Here is a 24,126-nt window from a genome sequence, read left to right as displayed (position 1 = left end):
TGACCTGTTTACCTGCATATCCTCTGGTGTCTACTTCCCAGGATGACCCATCCCCCATTTAAAAGTTGGGATGGGGCCAAATTTTGCCTATTTCCTCCTGGGTTTGAGTGTCTCACTGTTGCTGCAATATTACCCCAGGAGCCCTACAACACTCCTTGAGCAGCCTCTGGGAGCCGCGCTGAGACCTGGATCTCAGCGACATTGGGGAAGAAGCGTTGGTTCAGGAAGCTCTTGTAGCCAGTCACTGCGATAGAGATCTGTCTGTGGTGTCACTGAGGGGCCGTGACTGGGATGCTGACCAGGGCCTGATAAAGGAATTTACATCCCTCTTACACACAGTGACCAGCACAAGAGAGACCTTTATCTGCACTGATAGGGCCCCACTCAGCGTTACCTGGCAGGGCTGTCTGCACAATAGGGGGAGTGGGTTTGGGGGATTCCCAGGTCCTCTCAGGGCCATTCACTGTGTTATCTGACTCCGAGATGGGAACCTCCCGGCATTTCCTGCCCTGGGGGAGTCTCTGCCCATGGAGGGGAGTGAAACAGCCCCAGGGGCCAGCGCGGAGGCAGGAGTGAGAGCGCCGGGGCCCTGCTGTACGGGATGCTCGGCGCTACAGACTCAGCCATGTGAGGGAGCTGGTCCCAGTGCAATGAGGGGTGGAGTGAGCTGACGAAGGTGATTCGGTGGCTGGGCCAGGGGAAGGGGAGTGAGAGCCCAGCCCCAGGGCTGTGTGAGTGATGGGCCCAGGCTGGGTAAATGGGACCCGCTCACAGGAAGGAGCCCAGGCAGCTTGTCTCCCATTCTCGACACGTGTTCACCTGACCACACGGCTCCTCCCCAACTCCACGTCCTTCACCTGGGCACCTTCCTGTACAACCGCACCCCTAACCCCTCCTTGCTCTGCTCTGTACCCAGCAGCTCCCGCCCTCCGTGCCGTCTGTGGGGAGGGAGCTGGTGAACCTGAGCTGGGCGAGTGTTGTGCTCGGGTCAGACAGGGGAGGCTGGAAGCAGGTTGGCTTTGCAGTGTTAAAAGGGCTTCATCGCACACTCCTAGTGACACGGCTGATTTAGCAGCCCACACACACTATGGGAGTCATGAGATCCTCACAGACATTCACTTTCCTTTGTGTTTCTCTCTCTGTGTATCCCCCTTGTGTGCTGAGACGCTGCTGCTGGGTGTGACATTAACCCCGTCATTTCACAGACCCAATAGAGATGTCATTGGGATCCATGTTACTTTATTCTTGTTTTCCTGGCTTTAATTCCTGGCCTGGCTGCCTGACAATAAGCAGAATTGTCTGCTGGCCCCTCCCCTGCCATTTCCCATGGCCCCAGTGGGAGGCCAGCAGCAGAAAGGTCAGTGCAGATCAGGGACATGTGCTAGGAATGTGCTGTGGAAGGGAAGCCCAGGATGGAGTCATAGAATCATAGAATATCAGGGTTCGAAGGGACCTCAGTAGATCATCTAGTCCAACCCCCTGCTCAAAGCAGGACCAATCCCCAGACAGATTTTTGCCCCAGATCCCTAAATGCCCCCCTCAAGGATTGAACTCACAAGCCTGGGTTTAGCAGGCCAATGCTCAAACCACTGAACTATCCCTCCCCCCCACTGAGCTATCCCTCTAAACATATCTGTGCCATGTCTGTAGATACCTCATATGTAATTGGGCATGAGATGTCAAATATATGCATGACACCATGTGCCTGAGAAAATGAAGGCAATTTCTTGCTGTCATTTGTGGGCTGGCCTGAACTGTCTCTAGGAGACTGGTCAGAGTGTTGAATCTGTGCAACAGGAGGAATGCTCTTGCTTAAACTGCATCAAGTTCAACCCCTATAAACTCCAAATGCTTTACTGGAGTCAAAGCCAATTTCTGGGTATTGAGTTGTAGACCCAGTTGCGCAAAAATGTCCTTTGTGTGGCTCGTAGGGCATCTTTGAAGGACTGAGAAGGCAGTCATCCAGATATGGGTAGATTACGATATCCAATGTTTGTAGATGTGCTGCTATGACAGAGAGGACCTTGGAGAATACTTTGGGTGTCAGTGAGAGACTGAATAGAAGTACTCTGTACTGGCAGTAGTCCTGCCCATAGGTAAATCAAAGGAATCTTCTGTGGGACGGTAGGATTGAGATGTAGAAATAGGCATACTGTACGTCAAGGGCAGAGAACCAATCTCCCTGCTCTAGAGATGGAATAATTGCTGCTAGTGTGATCATCTTGAATCTTTGCGCCTTAGCGGGAGTGGGGTCCCTGCACTCACAGAGCTGCTGATCGGGATCTGCCAGGCTGCTGAGGAGCCGCTCCCAGGCTAAGGGACTAACTCCCGCAGGAGCTGAGAACCCTTCCCCCGCCCCAAACATCCCCACGCTGGGTTCCCAGTGCCAGGGGATGTGTCAGACCTGCCCCCAGTCACCAGCGCACAGAGCATGGCAGGCACCACATCCACCAACAGATACACAGAGTGAAAATCCCTGGCACTGCGGAGAGAAGGGAGCAGGAGAGAATCCCAGGGGACGAATGTGAGTTGTGTGGCTGGTGCCCGGTTAGACGCACTGGGACCCTGCGGGGATGAGGGGCTGTAAGGACTGAATAGAACAGAACAGAACGTGGGGGACGGTGCTGCCTGGCTGCTAACGGGCCAGTGGGCTGGATCCCTTAAACTCCGAACTACGCATTCAATATTGATGTAATGTCCTCTGCAGACTGTGCCCCCTTCCCCCAAATTATTTATAATTAACCAAACCCAGCCCCCAATCCCCAACAGTCAATCACCTGCCCCTCCTCTGCTGCTGCCCCCCACCCCCAAGTGCCATGGGATCTTCTGGCTCCATCCCCCACCGTGCCCCTGTTAATGTGCGTCACCCAGGGCTCCCTGCTGCCCGTGTCAGTGGCAGGGCTGGGTGGTGGTAGGGTGACCAGATGTCCCGATTTTATAGGGACAGTACCGATTTTTGGGTCTTTTTCTTATATGGGCTCTTATTACCCCCTACCCCCGTCCCGATTTTTCACATTTGCTGTCTGGTCACCCTAGGTGGTGATGATGGTGGGAAATTAAATTTAGATTTGTGACCACTCTGGGTGCTGCCTGAGGGGAGGAGTGTCCCAGTCACACACAGAGCAGCCCCCATGGGGTGGAGAGTGACCCCTCATGCTGCTCCGTCTGGGGCTAAAACCAGATTAGGTCTTGCCAAGTGACCTTTCCATGACTCCTTGTGTTTTTCCCACACTTCTGCAGTGAAATATACTAAATATCCCCATGGCCCAATGTAGTGAGTCGGCGTGGCTCCCCTCCCCCGAAGGCAGGGTAGACCTGCCTTCATCCCCAGGGTGGGCGGAGCTACCGGGTCCGGGGCCCGCCCCTCCGAGGTCACGGCCCCGACCCGGAAGTATAAAAGCCCGCCACCAAAGCTCAGTAGCAGCCAGCCCGCCGGAGAGAGCAGACGTCCCGGGCCGAGCTCCCGGTTGAGAGACACCGGCAGACCGCGAAGCGCCTGCTAACGCCCCGCGCCGGTTGAGCCTCCCTCTTGCCAGGTACCCCGAGGAGGACTGGCCCAGCCTGCCCCGGACCCGGTACACCGAGGAGGACTGGCCTGGCCTGCCCCGGACCAGCGGCCCCGAGGAGGAGCCAAGTCTGCCCCCTGCCAGCTGTCCTGGGGAGGAATTGTCGAACCAGCCCCCCAGCCCCGCCACCGAGGAGCCGATGCTGGTGGACTGGCCTGAACCCAGCCCCACCACCGAGGTAAGCCCTGAGGGGGGACAAGGAAGTAGCCCGGGGGTAGCCGACCCTGGTCAGGCTGCAGAGGCCTCTGAGCCGATGTCAGTGTGTTTCGGTCAGGATACCCCACTGACCGGCAGCGACAATAATCGCTGCTAGGGCCCCGGGCTGGGACGCAGTGGAGTGGGTGGGCCTGCGTCCCCCCCTGCCACCCCCACTTACGGGTGGCAGGCTTCCCCCTCACCCAACGCTCAGGTAAGAACCTGAGCCCCTTACCTGCTTGTTTGCTCAACCCCTGTCCCAAAGGGCTTGAGCCGTGACTGTTTGTGCCCCACCCTGACCCAGGGCCTGGGCCCCCTTTAACTACTAGTTTGCTCAACCCCTGCCCCAAAGGGCTTGAGCGGTGACTGTTGTGTTTGCCCAGCCCCTGCTCCAGAGGGCCTGGGCTCCTGGACTGCTGTTTGCCCAGCCCCTGCTCCAGAGGGCCTGGGCTCCTGGACTGCTGTTTGCCCAGCCCCTGCTCCAGAGGGCCTGGGCTCCTGGACTGCTGTTTGCCCAGCCCCTGCTCCAGAGGGCCTGGGCTCCTGGACTGCTGTTTGCCCAGCCCCTGCTCCAGAGGGCCTGGGCTCCTGGACTGCTGTTTGCCCAGCCCCTGCTCCAGAGGGCCTGGGCTCCTGGACTGCTGTTTGCCCAGCCCCTGCTCCAGAGGGCCTGGGCTCCTGGACTGCTGTTTGCCCAGCCCCTGCTCCAGAGGGCCTGGGCTCCTGTACTGTTGTGTTTGCCCAGCCCCTGCTACAGAGGGCCTGGGCTCCGGTACTGGTGTGTTTGCCCAGCCCCTGCTACAGAGGGCCTGGGCTCCGGTACTGGTGTATTTGTCCAGCCCCTGCTCCAGGGGGCCTGGACTCGGTAACTGTTGTTTTTCCTCAGTCCCCACCCCAGAGGGCCTGAGTCCTGAGCTAACCGGCTGTGGATTTCGTCTGCAGTGAGTCGGCGTGGCTCCCCTCCCCCTCCAGCAGGGTAGAGCCCCGACTCACACTACTACACCCAATCACAGCCTTATTGAGAATTATAGGGACGGGCAGGAAATTGGAGGGAATTCTAGTATCAGTATTGGATTATGGAAAAAAGCATCATAATTCAGAAGATTTAATATGAATATTCAATAATTAAAGGGGAAAACTCAATTCTGCGGGAGCAGCAGCGGCTCGGCCTGGGCTCCTGGTTCACAATGGCGGCTGCAGCAGCATCTGTCCAGGGACAGGAGCGAGCAGCCTCCCCTCCCTGAGCAATAGCCAGAGCCTTCTGGTGGGGGCAGCTGGTAAAAGAAACAAACCAGAGACAGAGACCTAGAGAAACGTGGCCCCTTGCTGCCATTCAGGGCCCTACAACACCCTCCCTGGGGCCAAGTTCCCATCAGCCCTGGTGGGCCTTTATTTTGGCCACTCCCAGAACAATCCCAGGTCCCTCAAGACACCCCGCTCCTGGGGTGTCCTCATTTCTGTCCCCACCAACTGCGTCTGAGGAGGGGGAAGGCCAATGCTAATGTGGCTGCATCCTCCAGACTTTCCACAGTCCCCCATCCTAGCTGGGGGGGGAGGGGGCTGCCTGAGGGGATTTGCACATCCCAGCTGTGGAGGGACCGATCCAGACATGCAGGACTATGCTCAGAGATTGGACTGAGAACAGGGGGTCTCATGGGGAGTGTGAGATGTGTATGGAGAACTGGTCCTAAGGTCAGTATTTTCTGTGGCCACCATCTGGGGGGGCCCTATTGTTTCTGGTTCTGTTTTTGAACATAAAAAAAATGAAGGGCAAAAGCAGCAGGGGGGATGGGGAGAAATTAACAAAGGGGAAAGTGAGTCTGAGTCTCAGGGGAAACATCCTGGCAGTGAGATCTGTGGGGCTGAGGAACCATCCCCCCAGGGCCAGTGCTGGGCACCCCATTATTCCATGTTGCCTCTGGGACCCCTGCATCACCAAGCCCCCTGAGACCTCTCAGTGCATATGAGCTGAAACAGCCCCACAGCCACCTCTGTGCCCTGCTCTGGGCCTCCTCCCTGCGCTGCCTGCAGGCTAAGGGTATGTCTACACTAAGGCCTGGTCTACACTAGGCTTTTATGTCGAATTTAGCGCCGTTACATCGAATTAACCCTGCACCCGTCCACACCACGAAGCTATTTAGTTCGACATAGAGCTCTCTTAAATTCGACTTCTGTACTCCTCCAAAACGAGAGGAGTAGCGCTAAATTCGAAATGGCCATATCGAATTAGGCTAGGTGTGGATGGAAATCGACGGTAATAGCTCCGGGAGCTATCCCACAGTGCACCACTCTGTTGACGCTCTGGACAGCAGTCCGAGCTCGGATGCTCTGATCAGCCACACAGGAAAAGCCCCGGGAAAATTTGAATTCCTTTTCCTGTCTGGCCAGTTTGAATCTCATTCCCTGTTTGGACAGCGTGGCGAGCTCAGCAGCACTGGCAACGATGCAGAGCTCTCCAGCAGAGATGGCCATGCAATCTAATAGAAGGAGGGCCCCAGCATGGACTGATCGGGAAGTCTTGGATCTCATCGCTGTGTGGGGCGATGAGTCCGTGCTTTCAGAGCTGCGCTCCAAAAGACGGAATGCAAAGATCTACGAGAAGATCTCTAAAGCCATGGCAGAGAGAGGATACAGCCGGGATGCAACGCAGTGCCGCGTGAAAATCAAGGAGCTGAGACAAGGCTACCAAAAAACCAAAGAGGCAAACGGACGCTCCGGATCCCATCCCCACACATCCCGTTTCTACGAGGCACTGCATTCCATCCTAGGTGCGGCCGCCACCACTACCCCACCACTGACCGTGGACTCTGAGGATGGGATATTGTCCGCGGCAGGTTCCTCGTCGGACATGTTAGCGGACGGGGAAGATGAAGAAGGAGATGAGGAGGACGAGGCAGTCGACAGCGCTGGCACCGCTGATTTCCCCGACAGCCAGGAGCTCTTCATCACCCTTACCGAGATCCCCTACCAACCGTCCCCATCCCTTACCCCGGAGACAGAATCAGGGGAAGGATCAAGCAGTGAGTGCTTTAAATATCTAAACATTTATTTTTACAAGAACTAGAATATTTATAATATTAACAATGGCTGTTTATTAAAGTGCTTAAACATGTAAACAATTAACTGCAAAAAAACTGGAATATTTACAATCGTAACAAAGGGTTTTTCATGATTTGTCTGCCTTAGGCTCTTCACAATTTAGTCCCAAGTATTTAAAATTTTTTTTACAATGTCCGGTAAGTCATGATTATGCTGCCCAAGACGCTCCACTCTTTAGTCCCAGTGCACCTACGCGAAAATCCGGTCAATATGGCCGGGGATGGAGGCGAAATCCTCATAGGAGAACTCCTCGTAGGTCTCAAGAAGGTACATTTCCAGCCTGTTCATCAGGTTCCTGGGTAGGGCGATCTTATTGGGCCCTCCGTGGTAGGACACGTTACCGCGCCACGACACCATCAGATAGTCTGGTATCATCGCCCTGCAGAGCATAGCGGCAAACGGCCCTGGTTTCTGAAGGCTTTCTCGAAACATCCTTTCCCTCTGGGACTCCGAGATCCTCAGCAGGGTGATGTCGCTCATTACGCCCTGCTTTGAATTAGGGAGGGGAATGTTAGTATTGGGACTGCTTTACAGCCACGCGGTGGAGGGAGAGGGGCAGCATACAGGGATCTTTCCCTGGAACAGCCGCGAGGGGGTGGGACAGGGGCATAGTTCATGCTGTCCTGATTGCTGGCAGCAGAGACTGGCATTGCTTTCAATGTGAAAGGAGGCCAGTGCTACTAGTACAGTTTTAAGCAGCCAGAAGTCTACGGCTTACCATGATTGCACGCTACAGAAGTTCAGGTGTCCTGCCACGCTTCTCAGATAACTGCAAGACCACTGCAGGACCCCAGGCACTGAAGGCGATGGCCGAAAATTCGACCTTGTCCTGAGTGCGCATGTGAGAGGTGCAGTGCATGGTCTTGTTCACAGAGAAAGACTAGGTTCTTTGTACACAACTTCATTTATCTGTCTCAGGAATTCACTCCATTTTTCCCATTCACACAGACACATCTGCGACTGTCTCCCAACCCAGCCTGTCAGCACACTCCCAGAGGCTAGCGCAGATTAGGAGGAGGAAGAAGAAGACGCGGGAGGACATGTTCTCAGAACTAATGAGCTGTTCCCGAGCCCAGGCAGCCCAGCAGACACAGTGGAGGGAGAACTTGTCCCAAATGCACCGAGCAGTCATGGAACGGGAGGAGAGGTGGCGTCAGGAGGACCAGCAGGCTACTGAAAAGCTGCTTGGACTTCTGAGGGAGCAAACGGACACGCTCCGGCGCCTTGTGGATGTTCTGCAAGACCGGAGGCAGGAGGACAGAGCCCCGCTGCGGTCTATCTCTAACCGCCCTCCCCTGCCACCAAGTCCCACACCCCCCTCACCCAAAGTACAAAGAAGGAGGGGCGGCAAGGGCCGTTAAAACTTTCAGTCAACCCCTGCAGACTGCTCTAGCACTAGAAGGCTCTCATTCCCCAAAATTTTAAAAGTCCTTTCCTACACACCTCACAGAAGCCCCCGTGCAAGTTTCAACCCCCACGTTTCATGTGTGGTTCATAATAAAATATTCGTTTCTGTTAATTACTGTTTCCATGATTTTATTTTGGAGGAGAGTCTGTCTGAACGAGGGGAAGGGGCATGGTAATTGGACAGGACAGTCACCTTTACCAGGGTACAGAGGCGGGGTCAGGTCCAGGATCAGGACACATACCCAGTGCAGTGACTAGTGACCCTGTTCAATCTGGGAGGTGGTTTTCGTGTTCTGGGGGGCGGGGGGGGGTTGCTCTGTGACTTTGTGGCGGGGGAGGGCAGTTACAGATCTAATGCATCACAGAGCCCCGCAGCAGGGGAGCTGTAACCCTCCTCCCCCTGCCAGACAGTCACATAGCCGACACATACACGCTGTCCCGCCCAGGAGGGCTGGCAGGCTCTGTTGAAACAACCAGTCCACCACTGCGGAACCCGTCATTCCTGGAGTTTAGAAGCATCATTTGCATCACAACAGTAAACCCGCACCCCGCCACAGTCTGCGTCCCAGGTTTAAAACATTCCCGCGAAAACAGTAATAAAGACAACGGTGTTCATTAACAAAACAGAACAGATTTTATTTTTTGGGAAGGGGGTGAAGGGGGTATGTAACTGGAGAGGATAGTCAACGGTAACTGGGTAAAGAAACGGTGGCAAGTTCAGGTTCTGAGTCCACAAACTTAAAATTCACTGGTGACCCTGCTCAGTCTGGAAACTGTCTTTCAAAGCCTCCCGGATGCACAGTGCGTCCCGCTGGGCTCTTCTAATCTCCCGGCTGTCTGGCTGGGAGTAATCAGCAGCCAGGCGATTTGCCTCAACCTCCCACCCCACCATAAAGGTCTCCCCCTTGCTCTCACAGAGATTGTGGAGCACACAGCAAGCTGCAATAACAATGGGGATATTGGTTTCGCTGAGATCACAGCGAGTCAGTAAGCTTCTCCATCTCCCCTTGAGACGGCCAAAAGCACACTCCACCACCATTCTGCACTTGCTGAGCCGGTAGTTGAACAGTTCTTTTTCTGTGTCCAGGGCGCCAGTATAGGGCTTCATGAGCCAGGGCATTAGCGGGTATGCTGGGTCCCCGAGGATCACTGTAGGCATCTCCACATCCCCAAGAGTTATTTTGTGGTCCGGGAAGTAAATACCTTCCTGCAGCCTTCTAAACAGACCAGAGTTCCTGAACACGCGAGCGTCATGAACCTTGCCCGGCCATCCAACGTTGATGTTAGTAAAACGTCCCTTATGGTCCACCAGTGCTTGCAGCACCATTGAAAAGTAGCCCTTTCGGTTGATGTACTGGCTGGCCTGGTGGTCCGGTCCCAGGATAGGGATGTGAGTCCCATCTATAGCCCCACCGCAGTTTGGGAATCCCATCGCGGCGAAGCCATCTATGATGGCCTGCGCGTTTCCCAGGGTCACTACCTTTGACAGCAGTACCTTCACGATTGCATTGGCTACTTGCATGACAACAACCCCCACGGTAGACTTGCCCACGCCAAACTGGTTCGCGACTGACCGGTAGCTGTCCGGCGTTGCGAGCTTCCAGAGGGCTATGGCCACTCGCTTCTGGACAGTCAGGGCTGCTCGCATCCGGGTGTCCTTGCGCTTCAGGGCAGGGGACAGCAACTCACAAAGTTCGAGGAAAGTCCCCTTCCGCATGCGAAAGTTTCGCAGCCACTGGGATTCATCCCAGACCTGAAGCACTATGCGGTCCCACCAGTCCGTGCTTGTTTCACGGGCCCAGAATCGCCGTTCCACAGTATCCACAAGACCCATTGCCACCGTGATGTCCTCGGCACTGGGTGTCGTGGTTTCAGACAGGCGTGTGCTACTCTCGGAGTTCAGGTCCTGACCCCGGTGCCGTAGCCTCCTCGCCTGATTTCTCTCTATCTGCCTCAGTGAAAGGTCGATGATGAGCTGCGATGCGTTGACAACGGCCACAACTGCAGCGATGGTCACAGCGGGATCCATGCTCGCAGTGCTGTGGCGTCCGCGCTGTCACTGACCAGAAAAGTGCGCGAACTGATTTCCCGCCGGCGCTTTCAGGGAGGGAGGGCGGGAGTGACGGTTGGATGACGACAGTTACCCAAAAGCACCCTCGACACATTTTTTTACCCAGAAGGCAATGGCGGCTCGACCCAGAATTCCAATGGGCAGCGGGGACTGCGGGAACTGTGGGATAGCTGCCCACAGTGCACCGCTTCCAATGTCGACGCTTGCCCCGTTAGTGTGGACTGACAAAGTCGAATTACTGTCCTTAGTGTGGACACACACGTTCGACTTTGTAATATCGATTCCACATATTCGATTTAACTAAAATCGAACTACTCTCGTAGTGTAGACATACCCTAAGGGATTAATCCGAATTTATATAATTCGAATTTTGGAAACAGATTGTATAAAGTCGAATGTATGCGGCCACACTAAGCACATTAATTCAGCGGTGTTTGTCCATGTACCGGGGCTAGCGTCGATTTCCGGAGCGTTGCACTGTGGGTAGCTATCCCATAGCTATCCCATAGTTCCCGCAGTCTCCTCCGCCCATTGGAATTCTGGGATGAGATCCCAATGCCTGATGGGGCCAAAAACATTGTCGCGGGTGGTTCTGGGTACATCCTCCCCCCTCTCCAGGGAAGCAACAGCAGACAACCGTTTCGAGCCTTTTCCCTGGGTGAACACAGCAGATGCCATACCACGGCAAGCATGGAGCCCACTCAGCTCAAGACAGCAGTCATGAACATTGTAAACACCTCGCACGTTATTGTGCAGTTTATGCTGAACCAGAACCTGCAAAACCAGGCGGCGAGGAGTAGGCTACGGCAGCGCGGCGGCGAGAGTGATGAGGACCTGGACATGGACTTCTATCAAACCGCGGGCCCCGGTGCTTTGGAGATCATGCTGTTAATGGGGCAGGTTATAGCCGTGGAACGCCGATTCTGGGCCCGGGAAACAAGCACAGACTGGTGGGACCGCATAGTGTTGCAGGTGTGGGACGATTCCCAGTGGCTGCGAAACTTTCGCATGCGTAAGGGCACTTTCATGGAACTTTGTGACTTGCTTTCCCCTGCCCTGAAGCGCCAGAATACCAAGATGAGAGCAGCCCTCACAGTTGAGAAGCGAGTGGCGATAGCCCTCTGGAAGCTTGCAACGCCAGACAGCTACCAGTCAGTTGGGAATCAATTTGGAGTGGGCAAATCTATTGTGGGGGCTGCTGTGATGCAAGTAGCCAAAGCAATCACTGAGCTGCTGCTACGAAAGGTAGTGACTCTGGGAAAGGTGCAGGTCATAGTGGATGGCTTTGCTGCAATGGGATTCCCTAACTGTGGTGGGGCGATAGATGGAACCCATATCCCTATCTTGGCACCGGAGCACCAGGGTACCCAGTACATAAACCGCAAGGGGTACTTTTCAATGGTGCTGCAGGCACTGGTGGATCACAAGGGACGTTTCACCAACATCAATGTGGGCTGGCCGGGAAGGGTTCATGATGCTCGCGTCTTCAGGAACACTACTCTGTTTAAACGGCTACAGCAAGGGACTTACTTCCCGGACCAGAAAATAACCGTTGGGGATGTTGAAATGCCTATAGTTATCCTTGGGGACCCAGTCTACCCCTTAATGCCATGGCTCATGAAGCCATACACACGCAGCCTGGACAGGAGTCAGGAGCTGTTTAACTACAGGCTGAGCAAGTGCAGAATGGTGGTAGAATGTGCATTTGGCCGTTTAAAAGGTCGCTGGTGCTCGTTATTGACTCGCTCAGACCTCAGCCAAACCAATATCCCCATTGTTATTACTGCTTGCTGTGTGCTTCACAATCTCTGTGAGAGTAAGGGGGAGACCTTTATGGTCGGGTGGGAGGCTGAGGCAAATCGCCTGGCTGCTGATTATGCACAGCCAGACACCAGGGCGATTAGAAGATCACACCAGGAAGCGCTGCGCATCAGAGAAGCTTTGAAAACCAGTTTCATGACTGGCCAGGCCGTACGGTGTGAAAGTTCTGTTTGTTGAAAACCCGCCCCCTTGATTGACTCATTCCCTGTAAGCAAACCACCCTCCCCCCTTAAATCACAGCTTGCTTTTAAAGGAAATAAAGTCACTATCGTTTAAAAATCATGTATTCTTTATTAATTGATTATAACCATAGGGAGAGAACCGACAAGGTAACCTGGCTGAGGTTTGGGAGGAGGATAGGAGGGAAGTAAAAGGACACTGAAAAAATTCAATATAATGACAGCCTTTTGGTTGGGCTGTCCACTGGGGTGGAGTGGGAGGGTGCACGGAGCCTCCCCCCCGCGTTCTTACACGTCTGGGTGAGGAGGCTATGGAACATGGTGAGGGGGGAGGGAGGTTATACAGCTGCTGCAGCGGCAGTCTGTTATCCTGCTGCCGTTCCTGAAGCTCCACCAGACGCCGGAGCATGTCCTTTCGATGACGCAGCAGCCCCAGCGTTGCAGCCTGCCACCTCTCATCTCGAGCGTCCCTCATGACCTCACGTTCACTGGCATCTTTCCTGTACTTAGATACCGTGTCCTTCCACTCATTCAAATGAGCTCTTTCATTGTGGGTGCATTCCATTATTTCCGAGAACATCTCGTCTCACGTCCTCTTTCTCCGCTGCCTTATCTGAGATAGCCTTCGGGACGGAGGAGGGAGTCTTGAAAAATTTGCAGCTGCTGGAGGGATGAAAAAAAGGAGAGAAGTTTTTAAAATGATACATTTTACAGAACAATGCTTATACTCTTTCATGGTGAACAACACTATTCACATTACATAGCACATGTGATTTCAGTACAAGGTCGCATTTTCCATCTTAATATTGAGTGCCTGTGGCTTTGGTGTTAGAGATCACAGACGCAGGTCCGGGCAACAGAATTCAGCTTGCATGCGGCCATGGTAAGCCATTGTCTTTCGGCTTCTGCACCCTCCTTTCCCACATACCAAGCAAAGCCCGTTGACTGCTGCGGTTTTCCTGTTAACTTTCAGCAGCAGAAAACAAACTAACCCCCCCCCATCCAATTCTCTGGGATGATCGCTTTATCCCTCCCCCCACCGTGTGGCTGGTATTAGGGAAGATCCCTGCAGAAACCAAACTAACCCCCCGCCCCCCCCACCCGCCATGAGTTATCTGGGATGATCGCTGTACCCCCTCCCCCCACCGCGTGGCTGGTATCAGGGAAGATCCCTGCTAGCCAAAGGCGAAAAGCTCAGCGCCAATTCCCCCCACCCCCCGCGCTTGGCTAACTGCAGCGAAGGATTTCTTTTCAGCCACAGGCAAACAGCCCAGTAGGAACGGCCACCTCTGTCCCCTTAATTAAATTCCCGTATTTCAACCAGGTTAACATGAGCGATATCACTCTCCTGAGGATTACACAGCAAGATAAAGAACGGATGTTGCTTGAATGCCAGCAAACACTGGGACCATACGCTGCCAGGCTTTGTCATGCAATGATACCAGATTACTTGCTACTAGCATGGCGTGGTCAAGTGTCCTACCATGGAGGACGGAATAAGGCTGCACTGCCCAGAAACCTTCTGCAAAGGCTTTTGGAGTACCTCCAGGAGAGCTTCATGGAGATGTCCCTGGAGGATTTCCGCTCCATCCCCAGACACGTTAACAGACTTTTCCAGTAGCTGTACTGGCCGCGAATGCATCCCAAGTCCTCAGGGCAAATTAATCATTAAAAAACGCTTGCTTTTAAACCATGTTTTATATTTTAAAAGGTAAACTCACCTGAGGTCCCTTCCATGGGGTCATGGTCTTGGGTACTGGCTTGGGAGGCTTGGGAGGGTACTTCAGTCAGGCTGAGAAACAGATCCTGGCTGTTGGGGAGAACGGAGTGCTGGGTGCTCTCTGCCAGCTCGTCGTCCTCCTCCTCCTCTTCCCCTTCCGCAGAATCCTCAGGTGTAGCTGATGAGATTATCCCCCCCACCTCAGAATCCACAGTCAGAGGTGGGGTAGTGGTGGCGGCCCCCCCTAGAAATGCATGCAGCTCAGTGTAGAAGCGGCATGTCCGCGGCTCTGACCCGGAGCGACCGTTTGCCTCCTTTGTTTTTTGATAGGCTTGTCTGAGCTCCTTGACTTTCACGCGGCACTGAACTGAGTCCCTATTGTGGCCTCTCTCCATCATGCCCTTGGAGATTTTTTCAAAAGTTTTGGCATTTCGTCTTTTCGAACTAAGTTCTGCTAGCACTGAATCCTCTCCCCATATAGCGATCAGATCCAGTGCTCTTTTTCGATTATCGGCCTGCATGGTTACCTGTGCTGATGAGCTCTCTGTGGTCACCTGTGCTCTCCACGCTGGGCAAACAGGAAATAAAATTCAAATGTTCGCGGGGCTTTTCCTGTCCACCTGGCCAGTGCATCCGAGTTCAGATTGCTGTCCAGAGCGGTCACAATGGTGCACTGTGGGATAGCTCCTGGAGGCCAATAACATCGAATTGCGGCCACACTAACCCTAATTCGAATTCACAATACTGATTTTGTCGCTACTCCGCTCGTCGGGGTGGAGTACAGAAATCGAATTAAAGAGCCCTTTATTTTGAAATAAATGGCTTTATTGTGTGGACGGGTGCAGGGTTAATTCGAATTAACACTGCTAAATCTGAATTAAAGTCATAGTGTAGACCAGGCCTTAGTATTGATATAGCGCCCAGGAGTGAGCCAGGCCCTGCAGAGACAGAACAAGGGGCTGCCGGCCACACAGGGCTCCTGGTCTGAGTGCAGACAAGGCCCAGCAAGGGCAGCAGCAAACATTGGGGGAGGGGGCAGGAGGGTCCCATTGTGGGACCAGCCACTCCCTGAGCCCATCCTGTGCCTGTCTTCTGGGTGTGGTAGACAGTATTGCAGTGACCCTGATGGCTCCATGCTGGGCCCTGGGTCAGCCCCCAGGGAACAGGACAGGGCAGAGGCAGCCTGAGGTCGGGGGGAGCTGGAGGCTGTGGGGGAGCGGGAGCAGCCTGGGAGTTGGGACAGGGACACTGGAAGCCATGTGGGTGCCCAAAACCCTGTGCTGTGTTCGCTCCTGGTTCCCACTCTGTGATGCAGGCTCTGTTGGGGTCAGATACTGCGGTGAGGGGCCCACGCAGACAGACTGAAGAGAGCGAGGCTCTGTCTGCATGGGGAAGGGGCAGCAGTTCTGTTAAATGGTGTCATAACTATAAAGGGAAGGGTAACAGCTCTCCTGTGTACAGTACTAAAAATCCCTCCTGGCCAGAGACTCCAAAATCCTAAGCTTAGAAGTTTTCATGCAGGCCCCCACATTTTGTACCCTAAAGTTCAGAGTGGGGAAGCAGCCTTGACAAATGGGTTCCAGGTTTGTAGTCTCATCATGGGGTGGTGCCCTCCGGTACCACCCTCAGCTGTTTCAGGGTGTCTTGGCAAGCATCTTGCCTCAGTTTACCCTCTTCAGCACTCCTTAAATTATGCCTCACAGTCCAAAAGATCTGAGAGAAAAGTGCCTTGCTGGGGTCTACTCTGAGTCCAAGTAAACCCCAAAATAAAATATTTTCCCCTCACTCTGCTCCAGCTTCCAGCTCTCACTCAAGCTCCTCACTGTCAAGTCAGGAGTCCTCAGTCCTCCTTCCTGGAGCTGGGCTTGGATTAATTTCCATCGTGGAATCAGATGACTGCAGCCCCTGTTCCTGGAGCTGGGGTCATTTCAGACTGTGCCTTTATTCTCTGCATCTACTTTCTCCAGCCGGGGGCAGCTCTCTAGGGTTCTGTCCTGCTCCAGCTGCTGCTGTCATTGTCATCTCTGGCAGCTCCTCCCCCTTAGGGGAGCTCCTCTGTCCAGGACAGTGGTCCCCAAACTTTTTTGGACATGTCCTCCCTTACCTGGTTTGCGCCCCCACCCCAGGAGCTGCGGTTAGGAGATCGGCCAGGAACGGGGCTGGAATTGCGGCCAGGAGCCGGGGGCCATGGCTGGGAGTGGACCCACAGTTGGGGCTGGGAGACAGGGGCTTCGGCCGGGTGCGGAACCATGCTTGGGGCTGCAGCTGAGGTCACAGCCCAGAGCAGGGCCGGGAGACAGTGGCTGAGGCCAGAGCCGGAGCTGCAGCTGAGGCTTAGGGTGGGGTCGGAGTTGAGCTGGGGGCAGAGCAGGGCGGGGTAACATTCCTGCAACCCACGGAGGCTGGTCCAGGCCCTGCCATGCTCCCAAATGTTCCTCCACACCCTCTGGGGGGCACAACCCACAGTTTGGGGACCACTGTTCTAGGAACACCCCTTCCAGGCTCCTTGCTGTGGTGAGCTCTCCTGGGAGCTCCTCTCCTCAGCACCTTCCTGTCCCTAGAATCCCTTCAGCTGAGCCCTGGTAACCCTTTATCAGGCTCATTAGCTATTTAGCTGCCAACTAGCCACCTAGGGATTTAATTACTTCCAGGTTGGTCTGGGTTGTCTCATTCTCCCTTACAGGAGCCTGTCACAGGCAGTCTGGTCCCTGACTCCCCTAAAAGGGCCAGCCCTCTTGACGCATTCCCCCCCACCCTCAGAGCCAACCTGTATTCAAAGATAGGCTTGACCATGGCTGACACTTGGTTATGTTTTGCAGCTGGGGTGAGGTGGGGGGTACTTCCTGCCTTGCTGCCACAAGGAAATCTGCAAGGCCCTTGGCCATAATTTAATTCTTATCACTAAAGTATGAAGAGACCAGGAGTTTGATTCCCCAACTTTCTATGTAGCTCATGTCATGGGTAAAATTCCCCATAGTCTTCAACATGTCATAGTTCAGACCAACTCTTTGGCCATAGCAGAGGTGATCAATAACACTTTGCTTTCATCATTGGTGTGATTGTCCTGTAGCACATATAGCTGGTTACAGAGCTTCCTTCTCAGCCAGATACACACCGGATGTGTTCATCACAAGATCCTTTCATGTTCTGCCAACTGGCTGATGTCAGTTTCAATATGGTATTTTACACACAGTGCTACCTCGTGGTTGAACAGCATAATACAGTTTAGCGTTACATTACATCTCCCCCTTTAAGTTCTACATTCCTTCCATTTATAATATTTACATTATCGTACTGTCTTTCAAGTTCAATGTGGATCAGTCTGTTAGATGTCTCTGAATGGTGCTGATCTTCTAATTACACAACCCGAACAGGTAACAGCTTGGTCATCTGGCTGTCCATTAGTTCCACCGACTGGAACTGGTCTATCTGGAGTCCTTGAGTCATCTCCTTGTCCTGCAACCACCATCAGTAGAGTTTGCTCAGTTGATTGTTCTTTCTGAGGAACAAACGGTAGATGTTGACAGTTTCTGTTGAACTCTCCTCTCTTGGTCTCGATCACATACAACCTGGATGTTCAATTCTTTTTCTTTACAACAGCTGGAGAATTCCATTCTTTTTCTCCATCCAGTTTGACAGAAACATGGTCACCAGGTAGTTTTCTGAGTGATGTCTGTTGTAAACGTGATCATAAGCTCTTTTTGCCTTTTTATTCAATTTGGCTACTCTCTACATGTCTGGCAACTTTGGAGATAGATTCTTTTCCAAAGTTGGGAGGGTAGGTCTGAGTTGTCTTCCCATCAGGAATTGTGCTGCACGATATCCAGTACCTGCTATTGGTGTTGATCTATAACTCAGTAAAGCAAAGAATGGAACTTCCTGTTGAAGGATATTCTTGGCTGTCTGTACAGATCTCAGCCTCTCCATTCGCTTGTGAGTAATATGGGCTGCTGGTAATATGAGGAAGATCATATTTTGTTTGGATAAATTAAATTCTACGTCAGTGAATTGTGGTCCATGCTCTGTCACAAGTTCTTCTGGAACCCTGAAATGACCAAAAGTGCACGTCAGTTGCTCCATAACACGCTGGTATGTTACATCTTTCAAGTACACTATTTCTATATACCTGGAAAAATAGTCCATGACTACCAGGTAAAGATGTCCCCTGAAGTCACAGAAATCTGCAGCTAGTCTCTTCTAAGGTGTCTTGCATTCAGACTAGCTCCTTGTTAGTGTCACTAATTACTACTGGCCATATCTTTTTCCCCGCAGTCTTCAGTAAAAGCTATGGGAAACCAAGGGGAAATTTTTCTACCAAAGGCAAATTTAACAGCAGCTCTGGAGTGTTTCATAGCTGATGTCCTGAGCCTGGCCTGCCCGTACCTGTGCGTTTCTGTGGATGTTGACAGTCACTCACTGCAAGTCACTGGGATTTGGGCTCCTAAGTTGCTGGGACACATTTGAAATAGAGCTGGGTGTACTTTTGGGGGTAAATAGTTTATTTGCTGATAAAGTTATATTTTGGATTGACTGAAACTATTCCTGAATCCATGTCAAGTTTGCTGAATAGTTTCAATGACCAGAAAAAGGTGCCGCCGCTTCCCTTCTAGCCTTTAGCCCTGTGGCAGGGTCCTCAGCTAGGAGCCCCAGGTTCAATCCCCCCATGTAATGTGGGGAAGGAATTGGAATGTGGGTCTCTCCCTCCCGTCCCCGCCCCCGCCCCAGGCAAGGACTGGAACGGCTGGGCTCCAGGTGTCTGAGGTGGGGCTCCCTCAATCTCTCCTGCTGAAGACATCTCCCTGTGCCTAAACACTGCCATGGGCACTGGGCCAGAGCGTGGGAGTGAGAATGATTCTGCAGCCCAGTGGGTCGGGCCCCACCTGGGAGCCCAGAGTCCAGGTCCCCTGGTCCAAGGACCCTGTAATTATTGATCCATAACCCCAGTGAGGGGAGGGGTTATGGCCCCTGGTACAGCAGTGTCTCAGCCATGTTGGTGCCCCACTGCAAACCCCTAGTGCAGATGCGCTGACCGGGTGTGAACTGGGACTGGCCCCTGGTGCAGCTTCTCCCAGATAGAGGGGGCAGTAAGTGGGGAAATGCCCCCTCCCCATCCCACCTGCTAATGCTCCAGCCTCATTAGCAATGGGCTCTGATCCCCTCAGGACACCTCAAGTCTCATCCCCCCACTACCCTGCCGCCTTCCAGCGAGCGCAGACACGCTGCCCATGCCCTAGCATCGAGAGTCCCATCTGCGCCCCGTGGGGCATGGCTGCACCCACAGTGTGTGTGGGGATGGAACCAACCTGCTCTTAGCAACAAACCAGTCACACATGGCCCCAAAGCAACAGAGATTTCCTGGGGCCTGCTCCCTTCACCTTCCCTCCTGCCCCCCTTCACCTCCCTCTATCCCCCTGGCACCTGCCCATCCATTACCCTTCCCTCAACCCCTGTGCCCACCTGACCCCTGCCTCTATCCTGTCCCCTCCCCCTCACCCCAACGTCCTGCTGATCCCCTGGGCCCCTGCCCCTCTCCCCCCCACTTTGTCTTCCTGGCATGTGCCCCTCCCCTCCACCCACCTCTGTCCCCCAGAACTCACCTCCCTTCTCCCCCTGCCATCCTGGCACCTTCCTCTCTCCCTCAAACATCTTTTGCACCCTGGAGCCCACCCATCACTTCACCCCCTGCTACCTCCTGGCATGAACCTTTCCCCTTTTTCTCTCTGCTGCCATGTCTCCCACCCCTCCCCTTGCCCCCAACCTGCCCCCCTGGTGCCTGCCACTGCCCTCACCCTCTGCCTCTTCATGCCCTCCCCCCCTCCCCCTCCTCTGCTGTCTGGGCTCCCACCCTTCTCACCCCCTTCAGCCCCACTTGGTACTCGTCCCTCTGACCCCCCTCTCTGACCCCTGTGCCCACCCCTCCTCTAGCCCCACTCTGACCTTCTGTCTCCTGCCCCTCCCCATCCCCCTCTCCTATCACCTCCCTCTACCCACATGCCCTGCCTCTCTGCTCGCCTCTCTCTGCCCCCTGGTGCCCACCCCTCCCATTGCCCCCCACTCTGACCTCTGTGCCTGCCTTTTGCTCAACCCCCTCACACCTGCCCTTTTTCTTACCCCCTGCACCCTCCTGGTGCTGACCCCTTTCCTTACTCCCCCTGGCACCTACCCCTCCTCTTGCCCCCTTCCTCCCTGGTGCCCACTCCCTCACTCCCTCTGCCCCCTGACTCCACTCTCCTCATGCCCCTCTGCCCCCATCACCCATGACTTGCCCCACCCCCTGCCTTTCTCGTGCCCATCCCTCCTTTCACCACCCATCTCCTGGCACACACTCTGTGACATTCCCCTCTTGTGTTGGCTGGACCAGTGATCTGCTAGGTCACTCCAATCCTTGACTCTGGGAGCCAGCCTGACCCTGCTCTGCCCACTGGATGCTGCAAGCTTATATAAGTTCATCAATTTATCTAAGAAATTGATATGTACCAGGATTGTTCTCCCAAGGGGAGTTTCTGACTCACTGCAAACCAAACGCACTGCTTCAGATAGAATAAAAGTCAAAGCATAACAAGTCAGATTTGGTCAAATGGAATAAAAGCAAATTGCATTCTAAGCTGATCTTAACACTTTCAATGTCCTTACAAACTTAGATGCTTCTCACCACAGGCTGGCTCTTCAGCCAGGCTCTCCCCTTTGATCAGTGGTTCAGTCGATTAGTGGTGGTGGTGTCTGATGATGTAGGCAGAAGAGAGAGAGAGCATGGCAAAATGTCTCTCCTTTTTATCATGTCCTTTCTTTGCTCATGGCTTTGCGCCCCCACCCCTTCAGGGCCAGGTGAGCATTACCTCATCACAGTTTCAAACTGACCAAGGGAAGGGGGTGACTCCCTTGAGGGTCTAACAGATTCTTTTGTTGCTGCCTAAGCCAGTGTCCTTTGTTCCTGTGGGGCTGGGCTGGTCCATCCATGCCCTGACGAGGTGTGAATTGCCTGTCTGTTCTGGGAGAGTTTTTGCCTGGGCTTGCTTTAAACCATGAGGATACATTTTCAGACTCATAACTATATACATGAAATTATAACCTATAACATTACTGTAACAATTACTATAGCATCACTATAACAACCATGCTCAGTGCATTATGACCTTCCAAAGACACCCGACATGACAAACTTTGCATTGGATACCACACAATCATTTTATAAAGATGAACATGGGGGTGCTGGGTGTTCCCCCGAGGTACTGAGCGTCACACACTCCTCCCAACCCCTTTCCCTCCTTCCCCCCCTTCTGTCCCCTGCACCTGCCCCTACTCCGACCCCTCTGCCACCCACCTCTTCTCTTGCCCCCCTCTACCCCTGATACCGACCCATCATCTGGCCCCTTGTTCTCCCTGTTGCCTGCCCCATTTCATGCTACACCACTGTCCCCCTAGCTCCTGCCCTTCCCCCTGCCCATTAGCTGCCTGCCCATCGGCTCTCCTTCCTGTGCCCCCTGGCATTCACCACTCCCTGTGTACCCCACTAGCCCCCTGGCACTAATCCCTTCCCTTTCCCTTGCACCCACCGATAACCACACCTTCCGTCAACTCCCCCATTTGCCCCTGGTGCCTTCCCCATCCCATGCCCCAGTACTGTCCCCTCCCCCCTGGAATTTGTCTCTCCCTCACTCTGCCCCTGGTTCCTGCCCCTTCCTTCTCCTGCCCTGGCCCCCACCTCTCCCCTCGGCACAAGCCCCTTCCCTTGCCCCCACCCCCTGGTGCCTGCCCCTTCCCTCGCACCCCTCCCCCCACCACCTTCCCCTTAGTTCTTCCCCCTCCCCACTGCCTCCCTGAAACCTGCAACCCTCACCCCCCTCTAGTCCCCAGGTGCCAGCACCTCTGTTCACTCCTCCTCTTCCCCCCTGAGGCCTATCTCTACCATTTCCCCATCTGCTTCCATGGTGCCTGCCCCTTCCTTTGCCCCCTCTGCCTGCCTGGTGCAAACCTCTTCCCTTGCCCCTCTTAGGGTCCCCTGGTGTCTTCCCCTCCCCTCAACCTCTCCTAACCTTTGGATGCTGCCCCTCTCCTCACATTCCCTCTGCCCCCCTGGTGCCCACTCCTATCTTCTCTCCCCTCCTTGCATCTGCCCCTCTGCTGATACCCCCTATCCCTCCTAGTGACTATCCCTTCCCTCTCCCCACCTCTGTCTTCCTGGCACCCACCCCTCATGCTCCTCTCCCCCTTTATGAGTGCACTTTCCCTCACACCACTGTTGTCCCCTGGGGTCTGCCCCATCCCATGCCCCTCTGACACTTGTCCTACCCCTCATCCATCTTTGTCCCCTTGTCACCTGTGCCTTCTCCCATCCCCTCCTTTTCCCCTGGTGCCAGCCCCTCCTTCTACTCCCCCTCTGCCTCTCTAGCGCCTGCCCCGCTGTTCACCCCTTGTGTCCCCTGGTGCAAGCCCCTTCTCTTCCCCCCCCATCTCCCAGTGCCGCCCGCCCCTTCTCTAGCCCACCCTTTGGACTCCTGGTGCCCACTCCTCCCCTCATCTCTCTCTTTCCCTTGGCACCAGTCCTGCCTCTCACACATACTCTATGGCCCTGATGCCTGCCCCTCCTCTTCCCTCTTAGGCCCCCCCTGTGCCCACCCATCACCCCATTCTGCCACCGGGCACATGCTTTTCTGCTCACTCCATCTCCTGCAGCCCCTGGCACCTGCCCCTCCTCTTGCCCTCCTATACCCACTGGTGACGCCCCCTGCCCTAGCCAGCCCCTTGCCCCCAGACTCCTGCCTCACTCTGTGCCCCTGGTGCCTGCCCATTCCCTCCCCCACACCCCATGGTCCTGTCAGCTCCTCCACTCCCTCATCCCCTCGCTCCAGTCCCTCCCCTTTATGCCCCCCTGCCCCATTGGAGCCCCCCCATTCCCTCAGATCCCTCTGCCCCCTGGTGCCCTCCCCTTCCCTGTGCCCCTGGGGTCTGTCCCCTTCTTTTTCCCTGGTGCCCACCCCTGCCCTCACCCCCTGCAGCTCCCGGGAACCAGCCCTTCCCTTCACCCTCCTCTTTCCTCCTCTTGCCCCCCATTGCCCTTGTGCCTTCCCCTCCCCCTTCTCCTGTCACCTGCCTCTCTCCTGTCCCCTTCTCTCCCCTGCCCCCACTGACACCTTCCCACCCCTCCCCCACTCCTCCTGCCCTTTCCCCCTCATTGTCTCGGGGCCCTGAGTCCACTCAGACAACAAACCGCCCCCCAGCAGCGTTAATGGGGGTGCAGGTTAATTTCCCTTTGATTCCAGTGACCAGCCCCTCCCCCCGGCACTGACTCTGACTCTCTCCCCAGTGGACGTGACTCTGGATCCAGACATGGCAAATCCCAACCTCATCCTGTCTGAGGATCGGAAACGTGTGAGAGATGGAGACACATGCCAGTATCTGCCCGACAACCCTGAGAGATTTGATACATATCCCATTGTCCTGGGCGCTGAGGTTTTCGCTGGCGGGAGGCGTTACTGGGAGGTGGAGGTGGGAAACAAGACAGGTTGGACTCTGGAGGTTTGTAGGGAATCTGTGAGCAGGAAGGGGGAGGTCACATACACACCTGGGAATGGATACTGGGCCGTGGTGCTGAGGGATGGGGGATACACGGCCTGCACCTCCCCCTCGACCCCCCTCCCCGTGAGCGTCAGGCCCAGCCGGGTGGGGATTTTCCTGGACTATGAGGCGGGCGAGGTCTCGTTTTACAATGTGACTGACAGGTCCCATCTCTTCACTTTCACTGACACCTTCTCCGGGACGCTCCGCCCTTATTTCACTCCCCATCTCAACATTGGGGGTACAAACGCAGCTCCCCTGATAATCTGCCCGGTCCCAGCTCAGGCCGGAGGGAATCTCTGTCCCTGACAGTGACCCCGGGGCACAGACTGTCCCCTCCCAGTGCTGCTGCTCTTCCCGCCCCCAGTGGTGGGGGCCAGTTACTGCAGGAACTGGACATTTTGTGCTGACCGGACGCTGCCAGTTTCCCTTTTCAACTGGAGGTTCCTGTTCGAAACCAGACACCTGGCAACTCCCAGCCCTCACCTTCCCCGTCCCCTGCCCCAGGGGTAG

At 54.7% G+C, this 24,126-nt stretch overlaps 2 protein-coding genes across 1 annotated transcript; both read left to right on the top strand.

Moving 5' to 3' along the window:
• Positions 1–24,126, top strand: part of LOC135887969 (E3 ubiquitin-protein ligase TRIM39-like) — a 429,124-nt gene that overhangs the window by 300,678 nt on the left and 104,320 nt on the right.
• Positions 602–23,922, top strand: LOC135888077 (E3 ubiquitin-protein ligase TRIM39-like). The gene is made up of 4 exons (XM_065415891.1): positions 602–627; positions 3,537–3,744; positions 5,793–5,799; positions 23,363–23,922. Exons 1-4 carry the CDS (start codon positions 602–604, stop codon positions 23,920–23,922), a joined length of 801 nt encoding a protein of 266 aa, XP_065271963.1.

Source organism: Emys orbicularis, chromosome 13, assembly GCF_028017835.1.
Source record: "Emys orbicularis isolate rEmyOrb1 chromosome 13, rEmyOrb1.hap1, whole genome shotgun sequence".
In the NCBI taxonomy this organism is placed as follows: Eukaryota; Metazoa; Chordata; order Testudines; family Emydidae; genus Emys; species Emys orbicularis.
This window is presented reverse-complemented; position numbering and strand designations above follow the sequence as displayed.